The sequence below is a fragment of the Passer domesticus genome, chromosome 4, assembly GCF_036417665.1.
Source record: "Passer domesticus isolate bPasDom1 chromosome 4, bPasDom1.hap1, whole genome shotgun sequence".
In the NCBI taxonomy this organism is placed as follows: domain Eukaryota; kingdom Metazoa; phylum Chordata; class Aves; order Passeriformes; family Passeridae; genus Passer; species Passer domesticus.
Window position 1 is genome coordinate 27542540 of NC_087477.1, and position 20836 is coordinate 27563375.

A 20836-nucleotide genomic window follows, 5' to 3' on the forward strand; every position below is an offset into this window, starting at 1 on the left:
CATTTCAGTGTTAGTGTTAAAGGAAAAAAGCAACAGCGTCATCTTGTCTTAAGTACAAGCAAACAGCAGTGGGAGCTCTGGTGCTTCTGATTGTAGGAACCCAGATTCCTGTGCTAATTATACACAGATTACTTTTTAAAAAAAAATTCCTTTCCCCGCTGAATTGATAAGTTCAGGCAAGCAAACACTATTGATTGGAAGCGGGTGTTTTTTTTTATCTCAAGGAAATAAATATATACATAATATATATTGCTATTCTGACTTTTTAATGAATACATAGAAAGTTTCTCTTACACTTCAGGGTTGATAGAACTTTTTTGCAGGTATGATGTTTTTAACATCCCGTTCTTATTATGGATCATTTAGGTTGGAAATTACTTTTAAGAAAGTCAGGTCTTTAATTCAGAGTTATTAAGTGTTTATCTGCAAATTTGGTCTCATTTGTGTACTCATCATTCAGAAAAACTGAATGTGGAAGTGATTTATTTTGAGGGTGGTTTGTAAGGACTGCAAGAGACACTGCAACTTAAATTGTCTGGGACTTCCCTACCTTGTACTGAGATAACTTGTAACATGTGATGAAAGTAGTAGTTTTCCAGTGGAGATTTGAACAGGAGGTAGAATGCAGGTGTCATATTTAGGGACTGAATTCCTGTCTTCCAAAAAAGTGTTAGGCCAACAGGCCTCTTGAAGAGAAGGTAAACATGCACTGTGAGACTTGGTTGGATTTCGTTTGAATGAGTGCATGTTGGTAGGTGGCTTCCTCATCCATTCCTGCTGTAACTTCCTTCAGTTAACTGAAGTCCTTTACAAAGGAGGCAGTTAAAGATTATCAATAAATGCTTTTCATTTGCTTCATAAAATTGAAGGTTTGAATTTAGGAAACCTGTGAATTCTGCAGTTACTTAATTTTTTATTAAGTAATTGAGGTGTGACTTGCCTGAAGATGTTGCTGCTGAATGAGTACGCATATTAAATATTCTTAAAAATAAAACTAGAGTATTTCCAAGCCTGTATTTAGACAGCAGTCATTAATTATTTGTGGCCTGTCATCAAAACTCCTGAGATCCAATGTCACCTTGTTCCTTTTCTCCCTTTGTAGGTGTTGCACTCTCAGTCTCGGCACATTGACGTTAGGATGGCTTGTGTAGATTATCTTCGGAAAAATAGGGAGAAATTTGAAGCAGTAAGTATTTTTGTTTGCTAGTATTTAAGAGGAGTTACTTTATTCCTTCCACTTTGGTATATTCTGCACTTCCCTGTGTTTGTGGTAATATTCATCATAGCTAAATACCAATTGGTGCTATTTAAGTTAATTAGCACATATGTGGTAGTAACTCATTTTCATAAGCCTGGAGAGACTTGTGTATTCCTTGGACTGATGTGGTGTGGGAGAAGTTTTTAGTGCTCATGAAGAAAGAAAAGCAAACTTAATCTTCAATAGTCTATAGTGAAGCTACTATAATTGGGATTTTAGTTTAGTATAATGCCTACTTTAATAAAAGTTGTAAAATGTTCTTGTGCTAATTAATTGCTTTTCCAGTATATAAGGGATTTGACTGATCAGATTAGTGATTTTTTTTTCAGAGTCTGCAGTTTATTATGCATTGGCACTGTAGGTTTATTTTTCCCTAAGCATCTGTAACTAAGCTTTTCATCAACCATAGATGTAAAATATTTTGATATTTATTATACTTGGTCAATGCTGTCGGTGTTAACATTACAAATTCCTTTTTTTTCTTCCTTTCAAAAGATCATTAATCAGTAATGGTGCTTCTGTTTGTATGGGTTCTAGTGTATTTACTGTTCCTGATTTCCAGGACAGACAGAAGGGGAGTGAGTATGTGTAAGGATTTGCTACTAGAAGATTATTTTTCTCATTTTCTGTTCTAAATTTACCCAGACCCAAAATACAAAGACTGTTTTAGGTATGCACTGGCATAGGGAAGAGAGGGAAAGCAGGACTAAGGGTGTGTCTTTGTGCTGTAATTTCTGACAAAGTACCCTCAGCTCTAATGTGAGTGATCACGTAAATGTGGAAGTTATGAGAAATTAATGCTATAAAATACAGCAGATCTTTCTGGGACAGTGCTGCTCTGACTTGACTCCTTCTGGTTGCTTCTAACTCTTGGATGTCTCTCTTCTTAGTTGATTTTTTCACTCCTGACTTTTAAATCCATTTCTTCCCAGAATTACCCCACTCATTCCAATATCTGCTTCTCTACTTCTGTTCTCTTTTTGTATTGTGTAGTGTTTTGAAGGTCCATGCCCTTTTTGACTCTCAAGTGTGTGTTGTTACCCATATTGCTGTTTCCCATGACTGCTCTATTAGCCCTAGCTGGTTTTAGTATTGTATTGGTCTCTCTCATCCAGACTCCAGGTCCCAGTGGTTTTTTCTCCTCTCATACCCCAAGGTATGACCTGTCCTCTGTCCATCTTTGCTGTCCTTCTGAAAAGCCTCCTTTTTAAAAGTTCCTTGTAAGAGTAGGTGTTTCATATTTGTTCTCATTTCCCAGTGTTCTTCCTCCCATGGGTACCTCACTTCAGCTCTGCTGATCTCCTTTGCTGCCTCTGTCTCTCACTCTGCTTTGTGTTTTCTGTCTGGAATATACCAGTTATCTCTCTTTAAAAAACCCAAACAGCATAAACAACAAATGCCTCTTTCCCTAATCTTCTGGTTCAGCTGTTTACTTGCTGCCTCCTCATGCTCTATTAGACGTGGTGGTGCCTCCTGGAGTTCCTTTTCTCTCTGCCTATTGTATAATTTCATCTTAAATTTGTGTCTTTCTTTCCACTGATACTGTTATAACCAATATTTCAGGAGTGTAGCCACCATCTTAATTTCCATCCTCAGCCTCTCTTGCACTGTTATCTTGAATTGCTGCTGTGTTACATTCAATCTCTAACTCTTCAGTTTCCTGTGAGAACTTCCTGGTGTCCTTCCTTTCTTCCTCTGTACATTATTTTCATGTCATTTGATTTTGACACAAAAACTAACTGCTGTCTGTGGTCATATTTGGCTGATCCACCTTTTTTAACTTCATACCTGATTGCTTCTATGTAAACTAAAAATTTGGGCCAGGCTTGATAGTTCTTCTCACTTCCAAATGGTTAAAGTAGAAATTTTAATCTCACTACTCCACTCAGTTCTCCTTATTATCTTGTTTCTCAATCACTTTGGATAAAGAGGCCATCTAGCTTGTAGCTCAAGTTCATGAGGAGATTTCCTTCTTGGTTTGCACCTCTGTGGGCCTTTATTTCAGGTAAATCAAGCAGATAGTGACTAAAGAGCAATTTTTAAAAGCAGCCTCTCTGTGGGCTGTGTGGCTGAAACACTTTGAGGTTAAGATGCCTGAGCTACTGCAGCATCTTTCTCTCCTCTTGGCAAATGTGAGTTTGGCCCCCTCATGTGTGTTAGGGAGTGCAGTTGAAGGATCACTTTCTTGGGCTGGCACTTGAAGTGTAGCCTGATTGTTTGCATCCTTTGCTGAAAGTAAAAGCAGTTTGAGGTGATACAGAACAGAGGAAAAAGTGCTGTGTGAGTTGGTTGTACTAGATCTTACCACTGCTTCTGTGCTACAGAAATGGGACTCCTGTTTCTGATTGTCCAGTGCTGTTTATTTAACAAGATGTTTGAATTCAAGTCCACAATTCTCTCTTCAGTGATGCTCTGCATGCCTTAGATGAATTGCCCATAAACATCTACATCACATCATCTCTGCTTTCTTCCAGATTCCCCATATGGCTGCTGAGTTTCTTTTTTGGGGGGGTTTGTTTGGTTTATTTTACTTGTGTGATGATTTTGAAAGCTGTTCATGTGGTTATTTTCTGTGTGTTTGACTGTTCCTTCCTTACCTCGACATCCCTTTATATTTACATTGTGAGCTTTGTGAGGGCAGGGGAGATTTCCATTTCCAGTGGTACATTCCCATTGGTATAGTGGGTCACAGGTTGGGAATTCCATATGCTGCACTAGTAAAAATGACTAATTACTGCTCGTTTTATTTTATTTTATTTTTTAATACAGTTCATAGAGGGGCCATTTGAAGATTATTTAAAAAGTTTGGAAAATCCACAGGTATGTTAGACCTGATTTATGATAGAAAGCAAGTACTTTTGTTGAAGTTGATGGCTAATTGGATTTTTTTCCTCTGAAGTGTTTTTGATTGAGCTTATGTCTTTGAATTATGTGAATATATAGTTTTATGTATGGATTCTCTACTGTAAAATGATTTGGGGAATTGTGTTTTTATGTCTTGCTGAACTCCAGATTCAGTGTTTGTATATTTATTTTCAACAATGATTTCTTGCATCTCTTGATATACTTATGAGGAGGTATAATTGTGTATTTGTTTGAACTTAATTTTCTTTTGTTTTCAATACAGGAATGGGTTGGACAAGTAGAAATAAGTGCCCTTTCTCTTATGTACAAGTAAGAAAACTTGTCAATACGTTTTACTGAGATAATTTCTGTTGTTTTGTTAGTAAATCAGTTGAAACAGCAAAGATAGAATTATGTTATACCATACCATAATCCTCTGTAAAATTATAAATACATTTGAGAATTGCAACTGTCAGTAGATTAAATAAAAATAAAAAAGTGAGTTTGCAATAATGCCGTGTATGTCACCTGCACAGCTAGTTGTGGGTAATCTCATGCAGTTTGTACTTTGTTAATTTTAATATCCTGGGTTTTCTGTTAAAATTGCTTTTCTTCCTGTTACTCACCAAGGCTTTAGTACTAACCCTGTTGCTCATATGTGAGCTGTACCCATTTCCTATATACTAAATCTTTCTTCACAAAGTAGTGAGAAACAATGTGCTGAGTATTTATAACTGCTTTCTAATTATTGTGCAAGGGAGTGAGTAATCCACAGCATCTTCACTGTCTGCTGTTTATAAACTCATTAAAAATTCAGGATTTCAAAATGTTTACTGTAAATTAATGGCTTTGTCTATTGATGAGACAGCTGATAAGAGGAAAGACTCAGACTAGTTAAATATTACCTTTGGGCACTTTGAGTGCTACGTGTGGGAAATTGTACGGAATTCCATCTTTGCATTTTGTGGGGTGAATGGGCCAGCTCAGAGTTGCGTGTCCTGTATGGATGGGGGGGGACTGAACTGAAAATCAGAGCAAAGCTTGGCTCAAGAGGCTTAGTGAGAAGGTCTGATGGCTACACTGAGCCAGGCTGTAGAGGGATATAACTCAATTTAAGTCAGCAGAATTGGGTGCTTAATCACATCAGAAACTGGATGGTCATGATCTGTTGTATTTCTGGCCACGAGAAATGTATTCTCATAAGCAGGAGTAGTTAATTTTGCAGTTGTGCCACACTGGTATCCAGGGCCCCAGCTGATAAATGAATAGAGACAAATCCTGCTTAATAGCAGTGGGTTTTTAAAATGTCCATTGAAAGCATCAGGAGGGTTTTGTGGCACAGATGCAACTCTTATGTAGTATTTCACTGCAGAGGTGAGCACACAGAGTAGTTACTGCTGTGCTTGTTTTGGGAAGACAGGCTTCTATTGAAAAGGCAATGTAGAGTTTCAGGGAAAGTAGGAGTAGTGGTGGAGGTAGGGGGAAAGAGCTGCTCCCTCTCCTGTGTGCTGGCAGACTTAAGGGAAGTATGAATTTCCTGTTCTGTTCCAGTAAGTGACTTTCAGACTTTTCAGGCATAGGATAGAAATCCAGTACAAATAGGTTTGATTTCCCTTTCACTCCTCAGACCTCTCACAAATATAGGTTGGTTATCTAGTAAATTTTTCTTTGCTCCCTGAAGTGGGTGGGTCTTCTTTTTCTTTCAGAATTGCTTTTTCTGAGTAGTTGTACAGAGTTTACTGATCACATTTTTGCCTATGTGAGAAAGAATTTGAAAGAGGTGACAGGCTGTTAAACAAAGAACTCTAAGAGAACATTATGGGTGAAAGGGAGAAAATATACAAGTTTAAAATCACAATAGAGATTGATTATAGCAGAGAAACCACTAGGTGTTTTCTGTGGTTATATTTCTCCCTTGAATTTGACTTCAATGCTCAAATTTTTATTGATACTACTTTTAAAATAAATTCTTTTCTCACTGCTACTTTTTTTTTTTTTTTCCCCAGGAAAGATTTCATAATATACCAGGAGCCAAATGCTTCTCCTTCACGTGTAACTGAAAATGGCTTTTCTGATAAGGTAAAAGAAAAAAATCATGGCTATTGTGACAGGCTGAAGTAAGAATACTTTATAAACAGCAAGTAGTTGCGTGTGACTTTGATTAGTCAACACAATGAAAAGTTCTGAGAATTCAGTTTTAGCAGTTTATTTTGTACATGTTTAAGGTAGTTGTGCTGTTAATACATGTAACACTTCTTTTTAAATAGATAGGATGTATTTGGGGTGTGGCATGTCTTCCTACTAATACAAAATTCTGTAAAAATCAATTTTCAAGGCACCAATCTGACTTAAATATTCTTTTGGCTTTTGTTCAAATTCAGTTTGGTTTATAGGACATCCACCAAACATTTTGATTGTTTTATTGATACATTGAGATCCTGAGAGATAAAAAAGCACATAGGTACCCTAAATTGAATTTTAAGGTAGTGCTTACAAAAAATTGAGGTGCAAAGCCTGAAATATTGTGTGATTTTTTTAATAGGTGTTGCTGTGCTTCTCAAATGGAAACCACTATGATATTGTGTATCCCATAGAGTATGCAGAGAAGGCTGCTCTGTGCCAGTGTAAGTATCAAGCTGTTAGTTAAAAACATGTTTTTACCAAAAATATTGAAGCTATCATTGTTAGGTTCAGGAAAAGGCTCTGTATGGAAGTTTATTGTAGTCATTTTCAGTAGCTTGGTTTTCAGTTTGAGTTGTCAGTGACTGTATGATTACCATCTGAAATGGTGGAATAAAAACTGATTTAGCTGGTAACTGATTTTGCTCTTTCACTTTCTCCTTCTCTCCCCCAGCTCTGCTGTATGAGCTGCTCTATGAGAAGGTGTTTGATATGGATGTAAAGAAAATCATGGCAGAACTCAGTGCTGTTGGTGTGACAGAGGAAAGTAATGGGAGCAGTGAAGTGTCTGCTTCGGATTCGGAAGATGACAACTACAGGTAAATGAAATGGAAAAGTTGCCTGTGAACACATGTTAAATGAATTTTCTGAATTTCTGGGGGGTAGTAGAATTCAATAGTCAGGGTTGAAAACATTTAAAAATTACTAAGAAAAGAAGGACGAAGAGGTAGAGTTAGAAGTGTGAAAGAATGCAATGTGTTATCTTCCCTTACCTAAGGACAGGCTTCTGGCCTTCCTCTGTTCCTCCTGCAATCTAGCTTTGAGTGTCTTTACATAATGGATTATTGCCATTGCAACGTGTGCCTCTTCCTGTTTGGAGTAACAGAATTCCCTGGGAGAGATGTCAGTGTGCCAGTCTCTGTGAGAATGACTTGGCTTAGTCTGCAGCTGAGTAGAGTTACAGGAATCTGATCCAACTTGTGTGGCTTCCACATCTGGGGGCTGGAATACCTGCTGGAGGTGAAGCTGATGGAGACCTACAGATACAGCTAGCTCCATTTTGATCTGGATCATAAAGAAGTGGGTTTATATTCTTTTTGAGGGATGCTCCAGCAAGCTTTGAGATTTTGACCTGACTCCTTCTGCACAGTCAGTCATTCACAGTGCCGTTTTTGCATACACATTGGCAGTTTTTCTTCTGTTTAATAAGGTTCTTAACTCTAGCTTGGATGAAATTCCACTGAGAGTGTGGAGTTGATGCTGCATCAGTGGATCATGTCCCCTCCTCCCACTGATTGTCCTTCCCTAGGGCTCTGCTGTGTGGCATGTGGCAGAAGAAGTTCTTTGAGCTGTTGGGAGCTGGTTTCTCCCACAGGTTGAAAACAACAGAAAGAAAGATAATGGAAATCATCACAGGAAAAAAAGTTCTGGGAAAGGGATTAGCTTATTTTCGTGTTTGGAAAAAAAATGCTAGGGAATGTTGCCAATTAAAATACAAAGTATTTCTGCCTGAGGAAACAATTATTATAGCTAAATGTCAGCTAATGGAAATCTTTATTCCTTTCTGTTCTTGGAGCTTTCCTGGGATTCAAATGCAGTAGCCTTACCCTGTATCTTTGGGATTCCTAAGAAAATATCCTGCTAACCTCTTTAGCACCTTTGGAAATAAGGTCATGTGCTCACTGGAGACTGTGGAACTCAATGTTTTTGATTTAAACCATATGTCCTATAATGCAGGGGCTGGCGTGTGTGTATGTGACTCTTGACCCAGTTAACACAAATTACAGACACTTTACTGAGTTTATGAAGTCCTAAATCTTTTGCTTGTCCTAAAGTTGTTTTCAACGTGTTTCATAAGCTAGTTTTCCAGAAGATTATTTTCATTTTATAAATATAAACTTTTGAATTATGTTATTATTAAGTGCAATAGTTTTGTGAGAAGTTAATGCTGACAGTTGCCTACAACTGTTATAGGAAAAATACTTGGAACTTTCTCTGTGGAAAGTTTTTTTCTGGTGATGTCAGGTGTAGAAAATAAGAGTAAATTAGAATGCCTGATGGAACTTAACTAACGGACTAGGTTTTGGTTTTGAGGGCTTTTTTATGTCTACTTTTGCAAGGTTTTCCTCATGTAGTTGCAAAAATTTTAAGAGGACTTTTGTTTGTTTGCCTGATCTTCCACCCCTTGCTTTTTTTTTTTTCTCTAAATGACAACAAAGCACACATAAGATGGACTTCCTAAAATTTGTACTTAAACCCTAAATTTTACTTCTTTATCAAAGAAAGCTACAGTTTTTGTTTTAGGCAGCTTTTTCACTTCAAGAGACAAAGATATTCTATGATATGCTTGTTGTCAGGAAAATATATAGAGAATGGTAGTATCACTATTTTTGTCCTCTTTAGATGTGTCTTACCTGATTTTCAGGGCTTAGTAATGATGTAATTCATTATGAAAACATAACTTGCCTCTGTCCTATTGCAGGAGTAAAGCTACAACAGTTAGTGATATGAATGGAATGAAGTCTCTTTCTGGCAACCAGGTATTTATCCATTGAGATTTATTTTCTTTGTAATAACTTGTATGTGGCTGTATCTTTAATTTTTATCTTCGTGAGAGACTCTTGAGTTAATAGCTTTCCTGACATGTAATATCCTAAAAATTACATGTTTCTTTGGAAAGTAATGTGTATTTTTGATGTGCTCAGAGGTGGGTAAGTGTCCTTTTTAGTGCTGCTTAGTTCTTAGATTTGTTCTGACATGGTTAAAAGAACACAATTATTTTTTTTTTGAAAGCTCTTTATTCTCTATATATTTTCAGCATTTCTGTGTTTGGCTTGAGCACTGTGCTTGAAATATGCAAAGCTGGACATGTCTGTGTAGTTGACCTTTTTAGCACTTTGTTCTGTTCCACGCAGCACCTTGAGAGCAATGGGAATCCCACCTCGTTGGTGTTGCCTAAAAAGGTTCTGAAATCACTTGATCCCTTGGTTTACAGAAACGTTGAATATGATGTTTGGCTCCGATCCAAATGGGGTGAGTAACAGAATACTTCAAAGCTGCAGCTTTTGCAAGCTGTGTGAAGTGAAGCCCTCCTGAAGAGCTGATGCAAGTGGCAGTTTGGGTTTTTGGTTTGGTTTTCCTCACATGGTTCAGTGGGCAGATCTGGGGCCTGTACACCTGGTTTGCATTTTTACTGCATCAAGAAAGTAATCCTTGTGGTGTATTTAAACTAACAGTGTATTACTGCTTCTGTGTTTACAGATCAGCAAAAACAAGATTTTTCTATTGCTGCTGGCATGCAATACTCCATTGGAGATAAATGTAAAGTAAGTAATATTGAATTGTAGTTTATAGACACATTAACATTTTGCTCAAGATGTCCATTTTCCCTCTTTGTTAACTGTTTTGATATTGCTGCTTTATAAATACTCTGGCCTTGTGTCTTCATCTGAGGATGTACTTGTTCTTTAATTGTTGGCAGTGTTCATGACTTACAGCATAATTTACAACTGATCAGTGCAATTTTGCTCCATTAAAAAATCACAAGGTTAACTTCAAGCGTGTATGTAGTAAGATGACTGGAAGCCTCAATGTTAAACATGGAGGAACTGTATATCCATGTGTTTGTGTTTGACACTGGAAATAGTGATTACACTTTGTATATTGGCTTTGATAAAAATCTCAGTACTTCCAAGTAATGAAGTACAGCTTGCTTTAGTTACTGCAGATCCCAAAATGTTGGGAAGCTCTTCCTCTCAGGGTGTTGCAAGTGTGTGGTCTTCAAATTCTGTTAAGATTTGTATTAAGTGTTGCTGCTTAAGAAGAATCAAGGTTTGCCATTAAATTCAGAATTTGTAGATTAGTCTCCTTAAGTGTGTAAATTAAACCGGTGGTACTCGGCTAAACGTGTTTCTTTCTAGGACATTTGACCATCTATTAAAGTTATTAATATTAATGGCAAAATATTCAGTTGGGTTAATCATGCAGCACAGGGGCTCTTTCAGTTTGTACTTTTTAATTTTTGTAATGGAATCAACCATAGTGACTAAACTGCAGGGAAAACACATCTCCAAACCTAAAAAAAGGTCCCAGCCACGAAATACTCCACAAAGCCACAAACCCTCAACCCCCTGGCCCCCAAACCAAACCAACCTAATGCCAAGTTGATTATTTATTGCTTAATAGTACAGGCTTAAAATGTGCATTTAAGACCCTAAGGTTGTCTTGTGTAGTATTTATTTACAGATATTATTAGGAGAAAACATTCTGGTAATTATGTACTCTATCTGTCAAATTTTCTGTGTATGTGGCAATACAGTAAATATATAGTATAAAACCATGGGAAGAAAACATGAAGTGAATAGTGAAAATTGGAGTTAGACCAAATTAATACAACTGTAAAGCCGAATACCGTAGTGAAACATTAAGAAATTTATTTTTTATTCAACAGAAGAATTTTAAGAACATAGAATGTCAGACAACTAACACTATGATCATGTCTAAACAACTTTTTTTGATTGTTCTTAAAAATGCCTTCTGGAGAATAACTCCTGAAGTAATTGGTGTTCATTATGTTCCTAATTAGACTACGTTTCACTGAAGTGAAGTGGATTTTAATAGGGAAAAGCTTTGAGTTTTATTGTGAGAGAGTGTTTTCAGTAAAGCTGAAAAGCCTGGCTGCACTCATTGCTTTTCACTTTCTCATGTGGTTTTGAAAAGCATATTTCATTGAGTAGGGTTCCTCAGCAAGCTGTTTGTGTAGTGTTGTGTGTGTGTTTGTTTTAATAGTATTTTTATTTTGTTTTGAAGAAGCAATAGGGTTTAAAGACTGGCTTTTGATTAAATTATTGAACTGTGATGTGTATTTCTCAGGCCTTCTGTTGCCCAGAGGAAAATTTCTGTTTCTAATTGTCAGTATTTTAAAGAGTTAGCTCCTCTCACAGTTGTCTTTGGAGCTAATCCACTTTGTTTTTCTTACTCTTGTTCTTTACAGGTGCGCTTAGACCATAATGGGAAATTTTATAATGCCCATATTCAAGAAGTTTTTTCAGAGAATGGGCCAGTTGTTGTATTTGTAGAAGAGCTTGGAGCAAAGTGAGTGCTTAATTTCTTTTGGAAGGGAGCACCAAACTGAAGAAATCATTACTTTGGTTCAGAGTTGCATTTCAGGGACTGAAGTTATTGGTTTCTTTACTTGGAGCAGTACTACCACAAATTGTTAAAAAAGCATCATACTATTTAAAAAAGGAGAAATTGATTATTATTTCACATTTCTTTCTGTAGTCCCAAGTAGTCTGGGTATTACTTGCAGAGTAGAATAGTAATTACATTAGTAGTATTTTAATTTTTGTGCATAAGATTCATTCCTAAACAGATTGACACTGGGCTAATAAGGTGTTGCTTGGACTTAATAGATGCTAGACTTGTGACAAGCTTTTTGTATTGAAAGGTCCACTAAAGCACCGAGCTCCTCTGGTGCTTGAGTAGCTCTGCCTGATTTCATACAGAGAGTGCCAAGTTGCTCTTTAGATCAGCATCATCTTTGCCCTACCTGGGACAAAAAAGTGTTTGAAGTTGTTCTTGGTTTGTGGATTTGATGGTTTTGCTTGTGTGGGGTGGGGTTTTTTGTTTGTTGGGGTGTTTTGGTGGGGAGGGGGCACAGAGAGAGCAGTTTGAGAAGTCCTGTGACTTCTGGGTCAAGAAACCCCACACTGAGTGTAGTTTGGGAAGAGGGAACACTTTCAGTCAAGGCAAATGAGAAAGATGTCCATTTATCTCATTTGATCACCATTAAAAAGAATTATGAGATCTGAAGAGTATCTTGCAGTTTGAATCCTTTTTAAATTGGAATTTAATCTGTTTGAATAATGTAAATATATAACTAATATACTAGTTATATATTTACATTATTTTATTAATCTAGAACAGATTATATTACTATAGTTCTGTATTATAGTATTGTATTACTATAGAATGAATATATAAATAAATAACCTTTCAAATAATGTAAACAGTTGCTTGGAGCATCTCTAGCATCCTCAATTAAAAAGGCAGTAATTGTTCTGGGATATACACCATCAATGTAACGTCTTTCAATCTTGGCACCTACTGCAGCATTGATAATAAATTTATCTAAGTATTGCTTTTATCTAAGTGTATTGCTTTTTGGGATCATTTTCTTTTTTTGTCTGCCCTGCAGGCACTTCACAAATGGCTGATCATTCTTTACTGGATAAGTTTGTGTCAACTTGCTAGTTTTATGTAAAAAGGAATAAAAATTGGTTTGCTGTTCTATACATTGCTTGAGTGTAATCATAAAGGCAAAAAACTTTGAAAACAGTGTTCTCAAAAGTGGAAAGATCTGTCAGTATTAATGAACATGTGGTATTAATTTATGCAAGCCCCAGTGTGGTCTTTTAAGAGATTATTCCCTCCATAATTCCTTGTTTTGTAGGCATGCTGTCTCACTGAAGAGCCTTAAACCTCTTCCACAGACCTCTCCTATGGAGGGCTGGAACACTGTGCCAGGGAAGAAGATAAAGAAGTTTTACCCAACGTGGGGGCAGAATGCTCAGCCTGGTAGGACTGTACCTGTCTTTGTGTGGCAGAATCTTCTTTGTCAGATGTTTTGTCCCAAAGAGCTTAAACAATGAGTAAAGCAAAAGTCTTACCTGTTTCCACGTTGTTGTCACAGATGCAGAGTGCAGAGGGCCAAAGAATCAGAGCAAGTCAATCAAACCCCAGTCAGCACTACCTCCTCGACTTCAGCATACTGTGGGAACCAGGCAGCACCAGTTCTTGTGTTCTGGGCCCCAACCTCATCAGACCTCAACTGAGCAAAAAGCTCCGGGCAGGAATCCTTCCCAGTCTGCAAGGTAAAACTGCAAACAGCATCTTCCCTGGCTTGAGCTCTTAACTGAGCTTCTGGAAGCCCAGCTACCTGCTCAGATGCTTCCAGCATACTCTTTTGAAATAAATTGCCATTGAATGCTTAGGAAATGTCTCAAGTCCTTAAGAATACACACAAGCATGGGAAGAATAATTTTTTTTTTATGCATGGCAGAAACTGCCTACAAAGCCACTTTTTTTTCTTGGGAAGTGGATGGTAGTATGGATTATGTTGTAGTTGGGTTTTTTTTTGGTTGGGGCTGAAAGAATGCTGCAAGTGCTTCTTGGGCATGGCTAAGATCTTCCCTCAGCTTCTGCTGAACCTGTCATAGGGACTGCTTTGTGTTCTGACTTAACATTTGGAAGGAGTATTAAACAAGTGTTTTGCCTGTATTTGTTGGTAGTGACTTTTTGACTCCTTGGGCTGCTGCAGCAGAGTTTCTGTTTCCATACTCGCATCTTCTTCCTTTCTCCTGAAACCCACGAGTTTGTGTTGGGATTGATGCAGATTTCTTAGTCCGAGCGATCCTCTTCCTTTTCCGGTGCGCAGGAAAGCGGAGCGCGAGCGGAGCGAGGAGCAGAGCCACGGCAGCAGGGACTGCAACTACTTTGGGCTGTCTCCAGAGGAGCGCAGGGAGAAGCAGGCCATAGAGGAGTCTCGTTCCCTGTACGAGATCCAGCAGCGGGATGAACAAGCTTTTCCTGCTCTTTGCAATGTATGCTGGATTCCTTGTAATTAACAGTGCGCTTTCCATCCTTGTCTGTGAGCCTTTCATTAGCCATTGGTTTGCTGTCCTTGAATCACACTGCAATTCAAAAATCAGGGATATTCCTTTTGTACTCACCTGTACTTCTAATTACAAAGCATCTCCAATGCTTTATATGTTAAAGATAAGAAAATACATGTAGTAGTTTATCCTGGGAATAATTGAATGTCCACCACACAGTGCTTTAGGTGTGTAAATATGGGAGGCACATGGGCATCTGTATTTGTAGGATTTTGGAGAGATCATTCTATTGATGCAACTTTAATGAAAGTGGGTGGGAGTCCCAGTACATCCAGGGAAGTGAGCAGATCCTGTGGGTAAAGAGCTACTCTCCACATAGGTTTGTTCCAGAGATGTGTGGGGCTTTTTGGGTTTAAATCCTAGGGCAAAGCGAAACAAGGTTGGGAAGAATGACTAGGAGAAAGACTGAAGCCTAAGGGACAAAGGTTGTTCTCTCCTGAGCAGTAACAGTTTGCTGTATTTGCTCACCTGCAGGAGGAGGATGTGATTTATTGTCTGAGTGAAACAGATTTTGTCACATCAGCTGGTGACATGAATGCTCTTAAAGGGCACTTGGCAAAACGTAGCAATGAATGAGAAAGAGGGGATGAATCTGCAGGATACTGAGCCAGACTCCCCCCCTTTCCCCTTTCTGCCTATCACAGACATAAATATTATTTGTTATGAAGGCATAATAGTATCATAGCAGATGATGCTAAAGTGTCACTGGACTGATTACATAAAGTGATATTTCTGCTTTTGTCAACTTCTTCAGAACCAGTTAGTCTGTCAGGCTGCTACACAGACTGTGGATAATGTAAACCAGAAGAAGTTCTCAAATAGTGAAAGAAGAAACAGCAAGTGGACAGCAGAGGTGGAAGAGCAGAAGGAGAAAGGTAAAACTAAATGGGTTTAGATAGTGGCTGGGTTTTTTAATTTGCTTATAAATTCAGCCTCTGAATTTATTCAAGATGGGGCATCTGTTTAGGCAATGAGGGGAAAGTTATCCTAAGTAGCAGTGCCAAACTAAACTGGGCTGGAGGTAGCAAGGGTGTGGTATGTGAATAAAGTACATTTGTGAATGTGGCTGAGAGGGTAGACTCCTGGCTGGAATTTCTGTAGTAAATGGGAAGAGAAATGAGAAGAACTAAAAGACTTATCAGAGCTACCCTAAATTAGGTCCTCTTGAAATTCTAGAGTGTATGGTAGAAAGTGCCAGTGGGAGGAGCCTTAAGAGTCATATATGAAGCAGGTAAAAGTATGGCATGGTTAAGAATTAGCATGCCATGGTACAGGAAGGGGAGAAGAAGGGTACAGAAGGGTTGGAAAAACAAACCTGTTTACAGTAGAAAGCTTTGTCGCATGGTCAAAATTTTGTTTGGGTTTTTTCTCTCCCCCCAGTCGGTTACAGCACTTCAGCTTCTCTTCATGGACTTAAAGCTTTTCCTCCTCTGTGAGGAAGTGGAACATGGCAGTAGTAGAAGAAAGCTGTAGGTGCCAGGAGGAGGTAGTTAGTAAATCTCTGCTAATTGCAAAGGAATTTTTTAAGGCATGTTCACATTTTTTAAGGAATGTTCATGTAGAGAAAGCTGGAGCGAAAGTGAAGGCTCCACTGTCATGCTGAATTTGGCTGAAGGGCATGGCATGTCCAGCTTTCTCTGCTTTTTTTGACACTCAGATTTGCATTGCCTCTTGTGAAACTAGGTTAACAATCCTATGGGAATCAAGTATACTTCCTTCTGAGTGTCTAGGGATTCCTATTGCTGCTTGGGGATTTGGCAGTAATTCTCAAAATCAATACTTTACCATTTATACTGCTGTCTAGTTGTGACAGAGTATATAACAAGCTTTTAAAAAGTCTGTATCTACTGCTGATAATCTGAGCATGAGTTTGATTGACAAGCAGTGGTAGCCAGGTCTGAACATAAGCCAGAATGTGAAGAACTTTTTCAGATCTTTTTATGTCGTGACTGTTTTTTAATACTGTCTTCCCCACCAAAGTGTTTGCTGGTGCTTGAGGAATGAAATTTTGTGCAGCAGTCTGAAAAATTTTTTAGATCTTTTAATCCACTGCAACATTCTAAACTTTTTTTTTGAATCAGTCAAAAGTAGACAAGACTGAGCTTCTTTTACCTTAACACTTGAATATGAAAATGCCAATCAGAGCACTTTCCCTTTAAGCAAAGTACAAGCTTTTGTTTCATTAGGAGCAATTTAGGATGAATATATTTAAAGGGACAGCTGCATTTCATTCCTGCTTTCCCCAGGCATCACTGAAATTATTTCCAAACATCAGTAAAGAGCTCCTGTAGACCTTGCAGAACCCAGGTTGAAGTAGCTGCTCTGTTACTGCCTGAATAACTGTTTGTTTTAGGATGCTTTGATCTTTGGTAAAAATAGAAATTTAAGTTTTCTGAAGTAATATATACTAAGTTGTAGGTTTAGTTTTGAAAGTTTAATTTTGGAAAAACAAACTAACTGGCTTAAGTTGTGATAGCCATAAGTGGTGTAATGGTTCATTTACTAGGTTATGTCTTGGTGTTGCAGAGTCAAATTCCAGGCAGATCCACTTAAGTCAGAAGCTTGAGCCAAATTCATCTGAGGTAATCTTAAAGAAAAGACCAAATTTTTTTTTAAATGTTATTGCTTCTCTGATACATGGTTAGCAGAGCAATATCTGCCTTTAGAGCTGTGATTGCTGCTGCTGCTTTACAGCTTTTAGTGAAATACTCCTAAGGCTGGAGGCTTGTATTTCTGTCAGCTTTCCTCAGCCCTGTAACCTATACTTAGTCTTTCTCTGCAATCAGAGTCCTCAAACCTGGGCTATTGAGAGCACTTACAAATGTGGATTTGTAATTGCTTAGTACAGTCTGTACTTCCAGTATAATGGGACCACAGAAGATTTGATGTTTGCTAATAGCTATTGTGCTAACAGACCATGAGCTCTGAAGTTCAGTGAAGATTTATGGCCTCTTGTTGGCTTTTAACCTTTGCTGTCCTTTCAATGAGCAAAATGTCACACTAGTATAATATGTGATGGGTGTTTAGCCCACTTTGTATGAAGTGTGGTTTACTGTTTGTGAATAACTCTTTGTAAAGTTAATCTTACTATTAGACTAGCTGTGTATGTTGTTTCTAACTTTGCTTTAGAAGAATAGTCAAGATGAGAGTTATCCAAAAGCTTCATCTCCTTTGGAACAAGTTAAAACAGATTCTCCGATTCTTGCTGAGCAAGTAAGAAATGTTTGTTTGATTTCAAAGTTTTCCAGTCAGGAGACTTCAGACAAAGGGGAGCTTCATCACAGCCACGTATGTATTACAATACTGGCTTTTAATTACACAGTCATTTCTATGGTGATAATGCTAAAATTTCATATTTACAGTTAGGAATCTGTTATGACCAGCATAAAGATTGATAGAAAAGTAAATCTATTATTTTCTGAGAGAGGGGTTATTTCATATCTTTCTATCAAGGTAACTGTGCTTTTCCCTTTAAATTCTTTAGCTTTTCCTTTGCAAGTTTCTCTGAGGTTATTGGTAATTGCTTGTGAGGGTGGCTTTTATTTTGGGTGGGAGATAGTTAAATGTAAAGCTTGAGGAGGTGGTTCCAGCACTGATGGCTCTGTGGTACAGGCATGGCTGGACAGAGCTCAGAGCAGAGCTCTCCACACAGTGATGCAGCTGAGGTCTCTTTGGGTATGTTCCTAGTTAGTACTTCCCTGTGGGCGTGGTGGTAGTTCAGATAAGGCTGAGTCAGCAGGGTCACCAGCCATGACGGGATTCTGATTTGTTTGTTTTTACAGAACCTGACCGAGTGCTTGCCGAGTGTAACTCCAACACCCTCTCCAGTCTTCTCTGAGGTGCATTTACCTCCAGCAGTGCCTTCTGTACCAGCCATTGTGCCAGCTTGGCCAAGTGAGCCAGCAACATATGGACCAGCAGGTTTGCAGAAATACTAACATAAATCAGAAATTACTAACCCCAGAAAATATTTTAACTCTCTTACTAAGTTGAAGATGCCCCCAGGAGACACTTCTCTTATAATTTCACACTCCAAAGGCAGGCATTCATAGGAATGTAGTTTCTCACTGCTGAAAGCTAGTGAGAGTTCTGAAAGATATTTGATTGCTTGTATGTACAGTTTGCTTGACCTGAAGGTACAAGAGGGTTGTGTACTTAATTTCCTCTTGAGTGGGATAGCATTGAGTTTTGAGGATCTGCTTAAGGTAGAAGATATTGTCAGCATGTTGAAACCTGGTAAGTGTTTGTGCTGTGTGTCCCATGTAACAATAGACTCCTTGGTTGACTCCTGAGGACTCAGCTTGGGGCTTGTATGTATGAAACTAATGAGATCCATTTAGACCTGAGCTGCAGAGCCAGTGTAATGGGTTTTGGTGTGCTGTGCATATCTTGTGGTCTGTGAAGTTAGCTGAGAATCAATAGTGCTCATTAGATCAGGTGCTGCATTTTCTCTCAACTGCTGTTTCTGTACAAGAACCAGCTTTCAGATCAGCCTGCTTTGTTCACATGAGACAGTCACAGTCCTGTCTCACTTGAATGTGTCTATGACAGAAGATGTGCAGCCCAGTTGATCTAAGCTCAGATTCAGAGTTAACTCTAAATGACAAGTCAGAATGAGAACTCCAGGGATTCACATGAAAATTTTAGTTCCCCCATTTTTATCTCCTTCCTGTCTCCTTCTGGCATTCATAGTTATAAAAAAGAAACAGTTTAGCTATTTCTGGAAAGCTTAGCTAAATTGTTTCATTCTTTCTGAAAACTATTCTCTGCATTTTGAATCCTGCTTTTCTGATGTCTTTTGGTTTGTGATTATTTATCTAAATATACATATCTAGATATGCATTGATACCTGTTCTATTTCTATACATGTATATGTATCTATTTTGGGTTTTTTCCCTCTAGGTATTCCAGCCCAAATACCTGCTTCTTCCCTGATGCCAGGACCAGCAACAGGACCTGACTCTATTGTATCACAGGCTCAGGTAACATCTGCTTCAGGTGCTGGAGTTCCTGTGTGGCTACAAGCAGTTAACCAGCCTTTAATGCCTTTGCCTCAGACTCTGAATCCCTACCAGGATCCGCTATACCCTGGATTCCCTTTTAATGAAAAGGGAGAAAGAGCTGTTGCACCTCCTTACTCCCTGTGCAGTACTGGGGAAGACTTACCTAAAGGTGAGAAGGCTGAATTTGACACCATTTTTTTCTAGTAGTTCTTTTCTTAAAATGTAGATAAACGCAACTTTTTTTGGTCCTGTTGTCATTCTTTGTCCAAGGATCCAATAACTGTCATTCTGTGATTTAAGATGTGGGAGGGAATATTGAATAGAGTTGTAACTCTAGTTTGCATTGCCAACATTGTGACTGTTTCAAGTGGTTACACCTGGAAATCTGGTAGGATAACTTTGTAGTTCTTAGCTTACCCCATCATAACTTGAGGTTTTGTGCATGTAAAGAATTACCTTTGGAGAACTCCTCCTGTCAGAGTACTAGGTTTGCTCATGTCATTTAAAATGTTGGAAGCTGTTGTGCATTTCCTTACTGATCTGGGAAAATACAGATTTTGGCATACTATGAATGCAAGGTATGTCCATAAAGAACATCTTGTGTGTGACTGCACAGTGGTGTTTGTTTAGTGAACTGTTTCTTTAAAAACTAGAAGTTCACAGACTTAAAACTGAAATTTAAACTGCTGTTGTGTTCTAGATTCCTTACTGTGGCAAAAAACCCCAACTAATCAATTGAAGACATGCAAGTAGTAACTTAATACTGGTGTTCTCTACTGAAATGGAACTTCATGCAGTTTTTGTATCAGATGAAATATTTTAGGTCCTTATAAATATTCTTCCTTTTTTTTTTAGATAAGAATATTCTTAGATTTTTCTTCAATCTTGGTGTGAAGGTAACTATTCAAACTTCCTTATGTTTTCATTTTGTTTTGATTTTACAAAAATCACTTGTAAATAATTGTTGGTAGTCAGAGTGCAGAAAATTTGTTGCTGCAGATTTCAAATCCATTTTTCACTTTTAAATACTTCCTTATTTTTTGTTCTGTTTACTGGGATGTCAGCAGTTGTCCACAGTGCACTTCAAGTCAGCAGAAATCAAATTCATGTCAGTAGCATAGTGAGACCTATTGGCTTCCAACTGTGGCTGCACAGCCAGGAAATTGTGCTTTCCAAAGTCACAGATAAATTGTGTATGTGAAGATGGTTTTTTTGGATGACATGCATAGGGAATGAGAAAATGCCCTCAGGCTTCAAACCTGGCTGTGTACTGGCACAGCCACTGCAGTGCAGATCCCAAAATCTTTCCCTGGGGACATTCCCTTAAGTACCCTGCGTGTCTGTTCTTTCTGCTCAGGTTAATGATAATAGTTCTACCTTTTCAGCAATTATAGTGGTGTGTATGTGTAAATGGGGTGCACCTCTGTGTGTGTGGTAGGGGAAGAGGCTTAGCCAAATCCCAACATCTTCCATTGCTTGGCAAGGCAAAGTTGTTTGCTTTCTTTCTCCCTTCTGTACAAAAAAATGTTCCTTTTTTACCTTCCTATTCCTTCTGTCAGGCAAACTGCTTGGGGCGAGGTGCTGAGAGCTCTTGGGCTTATTTCATGGGACTTTGGCCACAGCAATGATATTCTTTCATGTCTGGGCATGGAAAG

General features: G+C 38.3%; 1 protein-coding gene across 11 annotated transcripts in view; it reads left to right on the plus strand.

Moving 5' to 3' along the window:
* Positions 1-20836, plus strand: part of OTUD4 (OTU deubiquitinase 4) — a 28302-nt gene that overhangs the window by 3953 nt on the left and 3513 nt on the right. For 3 of the 11 annotated variants that reach the window (XM_064416750.1, XM_064416757.1, XM_064416758.1), the window contains 19 exons: positions 1103-1186; positions 4028-4078; positions 4386-4432; positions 6109-6181; positions 6645-6726; positions 6957-7101; positions 8985-9042; positions 9418-9535; positions 9764-9828; positions 11496-11596; positions 12957-13081; positions 13197-13377; positions 13941-14106; positions 14933-15053; positions 16705-16760; positions 17308-17466; positions 17961-18099; positions 19081-19350; positions 20037-20077. In XM_064416750.1, coding sequence (XP_064272820.1) covers positions 1103-1186; positions 4028-4078; positions 4386-4432; positions 6109-6181; positions 6645-6726; positions 6957-7101; positions 8985-9042; positions 9418-9535; positions 9764-9828; positions 11496-11596; positions 12957-13081; positions 13197-13377; positions 13941-14106; positions 14933-15053; positions 16705-16760; positions 17308-17466; positions 17961-18099; positions 19081-19350; positions 20037-20077 — 2082 coding nt within the window. Of the gene's footprint in view, positions 1-1102; positions 1187-4027; positions 4079-4385; positions 4433-6108; positions 6182-6644; positions 6727-6956; positions 7106-8984; positions 9043-9417; positions 9536-9763; positions 9829-11495; positions 11597-12956; positions 13082-13196; positions 13378-13940; positions 14107-14932; positions 15054-16704; positions 16761-17307; positions 17467-17960; positions 18100-19080; positions 19351-20036; positions 20078-20836 lie in introns of those variants that run through there. The other 8 variants (XM_064416752.1, XM_064416755.1, XM_064416753.1 and 5 more) reach the window with 8 other exon arrangements.